Source organism: Cinclus cinclus, chromosome 1 (genome assembly GCF_963662255.1).
Source record: "Cinclus cinclus chromosome 1, bCinCin1.1, whole genome shotgun sequence".
NCBI classification, from domain to species: domain Eukaryota; kingdom Metazoa; phylum Chordata; class Aves; order Passeriformes; family Cinclidae; genus Cinclus; species Cinclus cinclus.
Window position 1 is genome coordinate 38590626 of NC_085046.1, and position 6945 is coordinate 38597570.

A 6945-nucleotide genomic window follows, 5' to 3' on the forward strand; every position below is an offset into this window, starting at 1 on the left:
AAATACCTAAGGAATTTTATTTTTAAATTAAAAACAGGTTCTTCATTTTAAGAAAAGCAGACACATTTATTTTTCTTTTATTCACCAAAACATTTATCTCCTTTTTTGCTTTTTTTTTTCTTCCTGCAATGTGTGCCTCGTTACTGTGCTAGTTTGTATTTTTAAGTAGCCGTGTTTGCAGCTAACAAATATTTTTGTGCTGTGTGGGGTTAAATTTATTTCAGGTTTCTTACCACTGTATACTAAAATTAACAAGTAAATTCACAATGTAATCAATTCATGTCTCTTGACGAACATTTTATGCTCTGCCATGGTACTCTGTTCTGTCCGGGGTAAGGTCTTGCCCCACCATTACCCCACCACAGTGTTTGTTTGAAGGATTTTAGGATTTTTTTTTTTTAACACTCCTCCTGTGCGTGACTGAAACACACAGCTCGGGAAGGAAATAATTAATAATTTCATGGCCTTTTCCTGGTCTCGGGGCTATTCACACGATCACGCTGCCCGCTCCCCCACACCGGAGCCCGCGGGGCGGAGCCAGGCGGGAGGAAGCGCCGTGGGACGCGCGCATCCGCACACACCCCCCCCCGCGCCTGCGGAGTGGCGCGGCCTCGCCCCGTCGGAACGACGCAGGCAGAGCGAACCATCGCGGGGCGCGGGGGGGGGGGGGAAGGAGGCCTGGGGCGGAGGGAGGCGGGGTTTTAGCATGGGCCGCGCAGGGAATGGCGGCGCTGTGCTCTCTCGTGGCACCGGGGTTGGACTCCAGATTTACACATTAAAAGCAGCCATTCCCTTGAAACGCCTGGTGGTGTTCGGTAGCGCTTGTTGCCGGGGGGAATTATCCGCGCACCAGGTATCGGGCGTTGTTGGGTCGGGCAGGACGGCTCGGCACCGGGTGGCGGCATTTCAGTAAAGGCTGCGTGAGGTTGCGGGACCAGCTGCCTTACAGACCTCTGCAGCCATATTATATGTACATATCGACATATATACATATACACACTGATAAAATATGTTATCTTATGCATTATTTTACGCGTGTATAATAGTATGTATGAGGTACATTACCTTACACATTCTAGATGGTATACAATATATAGTGTCATATAATGTCTATAAAGCATAGATATGTTATGCATTATAAATATGCATATATTTATATCTATTATACATGTTTTTATGCTTTTATATGTTTTATATTCCGTACTATATATAGTATATCTAACATTCTTTATATGTTTACACATTTAACTTGCATTATATAATACACAACATTTTATGTTATGTGTAGAATACATTTTTTTATACATATATGCACACACATACATTGCCTCTTTTATAGAGTCCAGGCTAAGTGGCTTGAAAAACTGAAATGGCAAATTTGGGTCAGGATTTAAAACAGGCTCCTTTAAGAATATTTTAATATTAATTAAACTTAATAGCTGCATAAAATATGTATAAAATATAATATGTGGTTGTTTCTTATTTTTGTTCCCTATCCCAAGTGTTCTTGGCCAGGCTGGATGCAGTTCTCTGCTGCCTGGTCTAGTGAAAGGTATCCCTGCCAGTGGCAGGGGTTGTTGGAATGAGAGTCTTAAAGTTTCCTTCCAGTCCAAGCCTTTCTATGGCTCCATGACATTTTTCAGTAATGCTGCTGTGCACTTGTGCTGCCACAGGTTTGGGTATTTTAGGAGGAGTGGCTAGCAGCCCCTTATGGTGTTCATACAGTTCTCTCCATTTTACCAAAGAGCTGGGGATGCCAAGTTGCACTTTGGACAAGGCAAAAAGCAGGCAGCCTGTTGAAGCCTGTGTTGTAGGTGTTGGCAGAGCTGTACTGCAGCCTCTGCCCTGCTCCAGTGTGTCAGACGTGTGCAATCAGACTGGCTCTGGACCTGGCAGAGGCCAAGGCAAGGAAAAGGGACTGTGGAACAGTACAGCACCATCACTGCTTGGCATAGTCCTCTGGTCCTTCCTCAAGTACTTGTTCTCAGCAGGGGCCTTCTACCATCACTTGCTGTGCCATTTGTTACATGGGGTCTGGTGGTGTTGCCTTCAATGGGAGTGGTGCTGTGCTCCACATCTTGCTCAAGCTACTTGAGATACAGACAGTGTAATAACCCGAGGCTGATAAAGGATAGGTGGAAGTGGAAAGAGGAGTCTTGTCCTAGATGTGTAATTGCATTGGTAACAGAACCAGGACAAGTTTATTGACTCCTGTTTGAGGTTTTTAGACTGTTCTGCCTGATATGAGGGTTGAGATGATGATATCCTCAACTTGGTAATGGTAGGACATACACTTTCCCTTAGAAGAATGAAGCTGTTAGTGCTCACTGTTTCTGCCTCCAGCCAGCTGGTAACTAAAGCTCCAGAGGCAATTCTGCAGCAAAACCAGAGTGCTTCACAGTTCACAGTAATGCAAAGTCATATTCATCAGTAGCTTAAGCTAGAAGAGCCACTAGAGGCATTCCCAAAGTGAATATGTTTCTTTGCCATTATCTGCCCCAACTCATGCTATTCCTCATTACAGGCACAGAAACTATATCCCTTTCTTCAAGGTTGAAAATGGGCTGTAAAAAGCAGGTTATTAATTTAATTTTCTGGGAATGTTTTCCACATTGGCTGCTTTATTGTTGTGTTTGTCTTTCCCCACCCCCTCCACCCCACTCCATTTGCAGGAATGTGCTTGATTATTGCCACCATGTTCTCACAGTGCTCACAGGACCTGTTAAAGATCGCAAATCTTCATCTCCGGAGTCTGAATTTAAATCTACATTTACAAAACCACAGAAGGGCTTTCAGCAAGTCACTGCCTGCATGTCGAAGGAAAGTAGTTGTTACAGGTATTGGCTTAGTGTCCCCTCTTGGTGTGGGGACTCAGTTTGTGTGGAAGCACCTTCTGGAAGGAGGCAGTGGGATTACATCACTAGATGGGGAAGAATATGCAGGCATCCCGTGTAGAGTGGCAGCGTGTGTGCCAAGGGGAAACAAGGAGGGTGAGTTCAGTGAAGAAAGGTTTGTGTCAAAGTCAGAGATCAAATCCATGAGTTCTGCCACTGTGATGGCCATTGGTGCGGCAGAGCTTGCACTGAAGGACTCTGGCTGGTCTCCCCAGTCTGAACAGGACTGCTTAAGTGCCGGTGTGGCAATTGGGATGGGAATGGTTCCACTGGAAGAAATCTCTGACACAGCTGCCTTATTTAAAGCAAAGGGTTATAATAAGGTCAGCCCGTTTTTTGTCCCAAAGATTTTAGTCAATATGGCAGCAGGCCATATCAGCATTAAATACCAACTGAAAGGGCCAAATCACGCTGTGTCGACCGCTTGTACCACAGGCGCACATGCAGTTGGAGACTCCTTCAGATTCATTGCTGCTGGTGATGCTGATGTCATGTTGGCTGGAGGGACTGAGGCTTGCATTAGTCCCTTGTCTTTGGCTGGATTTGCAAGAGCCCGGGCCCTCAGCACGAGTTTTAACACGAGCCCTAAAAAAGCGTGTCGACCCTTTGATTCGCAGAGGGAGGGGTTTGTAATGGGAGAAGGTGCTGCTGTGCTGGTCTTGGAAGAGCATGGACATGCCATACAAAGAGGTGCTAGGATCTATGCAGAAGTTTTGGGTTATGGACTGTCCGGTGATGCTTGCCACATAACAGCACCTAATCCCGAGGGAGATGGTGCATTCAGGTAAGAACTCTGTGTTGATTATAACAGCTACTTCGTATGTTAATTGTAGTGGGTACATTTGTTTCTTACGTTGTATATTCTTCATAGAGAAGGGATGTTGAATCTCGAATTAATATTCCAAAAGCTTGAAAATCTGAAAAACGAAAGAGCTTCTGGGAACGCTATGCCCCGATTCTCTTTTTTTAGTAGGGGGGTAAAAGCCAGTTCTCAGTAGAATCAACTTTTTTCCATAGAGTTATTAAAGCTTTCTCTGTGTGGAAACATTTTCCTTTGGTGCATACAGCTGTTCATATAAATAAGTTTCAGTAGAAACCTCTTTTTAAGGTGTCTGTGGTGAAATAGAATCTTTTCAGGTTCTCCTTCATTCTTTTTCCATTGAGAAGACAGACACCCTCCCCCCTCCCCCCCCCCCCCAAAAGCATGTTATTTGTTGCAAGAAACCTCAGTTGATGAAAGCTGTAGAGTACTTAGAAGATCTAGTTTGTTAGAATATTCAGTACTCAATTCAGATGCAGCTAAATGTGTTGGTTAAGGGGCATAGCAGAAATACTAGTACTGTTAGTATTTAGTACTGTTTAGGGAGGTGCTAAAGCTTCATCAGTGTTTATCTCATCAAAACCAGGACACAAGTAGATGATACTCATCTAATCATTAATCACTGGCCTAATTAAATTGTCAGCTAAATTACATGTGTAAGTTGGAGAGCTCTATGTAGGTTGAGTACTGTTACTGGCATTAGAATCTTTAGTAAAGATTTAGTTTGCTTTATTCTGAATATATGTGAATGTTTAGTACTAAAATTCAGTATATCACTGCACAAATAGATCAAACTTTTGCATGGTATTGTAAAGCTGTGTTTGCATCTTTATAAGGTTAACAGATTTTTCTAGAAGTGTAAATATGCCATGTTTCCATCTGTGCTCTTTGATTCATATTTAATTTTTCTGCAGACTTAGGTGTGAGATGAGTAATCAGGAGTGTCTTATCTCATATTTTCAGACTTGTTTACCCTTGAGATGATATGGCAATATATTGTAATAGAATTTTTGTGTATTTTATGATTGCAGTACCATATAAATTAAATTCACAGTAGGAAGAGTTGAAAGTTAATCTGGGTATCTCCAAAATGTTGAGCATTTCCACCCTTGAGATAATACATTTTAATACTGTCTTCAAGCCAGTATTTTGTTACTGCAGTGGTATGTGGATTAAATCTGGAATGCATGTGCTTATCTCACTTTTCTTTAGGAATTTTATTTGCGACATCAAAAAAAATCAGAGGAATATATTTTTTGTCATCTTCTCATAACTGCTCCTGTTGGAGGCTAATACATATGTTTGAAATAAACCAGCAGGAAAGGAGAGGCAAAGCCGTACTCAGAATTGTGGATGTAGAGAGTGTCCTACGCAAGAAATCTGGTATCTCCTTAAGTGAATAAGTTCATTGCAGATAATGTGTTCAACTAAATTAATTTATCTCATAGTTATCATTAATCTCTTTTGCCTGGATATTGGCTCACTATCTAGTGACAGTGAGTGTCAGTGGCCTCCACCCTAAGCTAAGCTGGATGCTTCTAAGGGTAGAAGGCTGTAGTAAAGGCATTAAAATTTGTCCAGAAGCCTGTGCTATCTGTTTTTGAGCTTCCTTTTATTTCCTTATTTTTCATAAATTCCAGAAGAGTCAGTGGTCTTTTGCTCAGAGGTGGTTTGTTGTTATGTGCAAGGAGAGATGTCTGATTCATCTCTTTCTTTGAGGGAAATCGATGAGAAATTGCAGTATAGAACTGTGTTGATACTTCCATGGTTTCCATTAAAAAAACATTTTTAAAGAGGCAGTCACAGTGCACAAGTCATCAGGAGTCAAACGAAACATACCATGCTGGGGTAGAAGGGTGTGACTTTCAGTAAATTTCATTATAAAATGAAATACAGGGATTTGTGATATCTCCTGGACATTTTCTAGTCTCTGGAAAGCATGCAAAAGAAACTCATGTAGATGATGACTGGAGATTTTTTCTTTAATTTCACAGTATTTTTGGTGGGGAGAGCATATCTAAATTTTTTGTAACAATAACAGTAGTTATTTCTCTCTCAAATGTTTTAAAATTTTACAGTGAAAAGGGTGTTTGATATATTAATGTCGTCTGTAGAGACTGACTTTCATATCTTCTTTTCTTCTTTTTATTTTTCCTAGCTGTGGAACTTTTAACAGCAAGTCTGATTTTATAATGGGCCTCACTTTATTGTCTTCCTCTGGTACCTAATGTAGATGCTAATGTGCTTAGTTAGATGAGTTAACCTCTTGTCATTTACATCTCTGCTAAAGCATATTTTCACGCTTGATAAACATTTTAAACAACCTATATGTTTTCTTTTGGTTTGTACATTTGACAAAAATACATTGGGCAAATCAGCATACTGTTGTCTTTTTTTTTTTTTTCCTTAGGTGCATGTCTGCAGCAATAAAAGATTCTGGGATCAAGCCTGAAGATGTAACATATGTCAATGCACATGCAACTTCAACACCTCTAGGAGATGCTGCTGAGAATCAAGCAATCAAGAGACTTTTTAAAGATCACTCACGTAATATTGCAGTTTCCTCAACAAAAGGAGCAACGGGACATCTCTTGGGGGCTGCAGGAGCTATTGAAGCAGCTTTTACTGCACTGTCCTGCTACCATGGGATTTTGCCACCTACTCTAAACTTATACAAAACAGAGGCAGAGTTTGATCTCAATTATGTTCCATTGGCAGCTCAGGAGTGGAAAACTGACAAACGGCGTATAGCACTCACAAATTCATTTGGCTTCGGTGGCACTAATGCGACTTTGTGCTTTGCAAGTGTTTAACTTATGCTGTGAATGGTGTGAAAAAATGGCACCAGTGATGATTTTCTGTACTGCTGTCCCTGGTGTGTTCTGTAATATTTTCTCAGCTATGAGAGTTGCTCATTTGATACGTAAGAGCTTTATATACCCCAACATTTACACCAGTAATTCTCTTAGAATGAGGGAACTTCTTTTACTCCTTTCAAGAAAAATAAATAAAAGATCTATTTTTTGTGTGATTAAGTTTTTGGTCTTGACTAGAGCAGGAGACATGGTTAAACTATGTTAGAAAAGATTTTACTATGCATGTGACAAAGAAGTTGTTTGGAATAATTTATGCAAAAGAGAGGCTGGCTAACAAGCTAGGACTCCACACCTGTTGAATTAACTGCATGGTAATACCAGGTTTATGACTGAGCTCCCCTTTGTTACCCAATCC

The 6945-nt window shown here is 41.1% G+C and overlaps 1 protein-coding gene across 2 annotated transcripts; it reads left to right on the top strand.

The window, feature by feature from the left end:
• Nucleotides 1-656: 656 nt before the first annotated feature.
• OXSM (3-oxoacyl-ACP synthase, mitochondrial) lies at nt 657-6743 on the top strand. 2 transcript variants are annotated; one of them, XM_062508866.1, is made up of 3 exons: nt 657-853; nt 2708-3678; nt 6125-6743. In XM_062508866.1, exons 1-3 carry the CDS (start codon nt 707-709, stop codon nt 6525-6527), a joined length of 1521 nt encoding a protein of 506 aa, XP_062364850.1. In that variant the 5' UTR covers nt 657-706; the 3' UTR covers nt 6528-6743. The 2 variants fall into 2 exon arrangements, with proteins under 2 accessions (XP_062364850.1, XP_062364859.1); XM_062508875.1 differs by having other exon boundaries at nt 727-853; nt 2673-3678.
• Nucleotides 6744-6945: the final 202 nt, after the last annotated feature.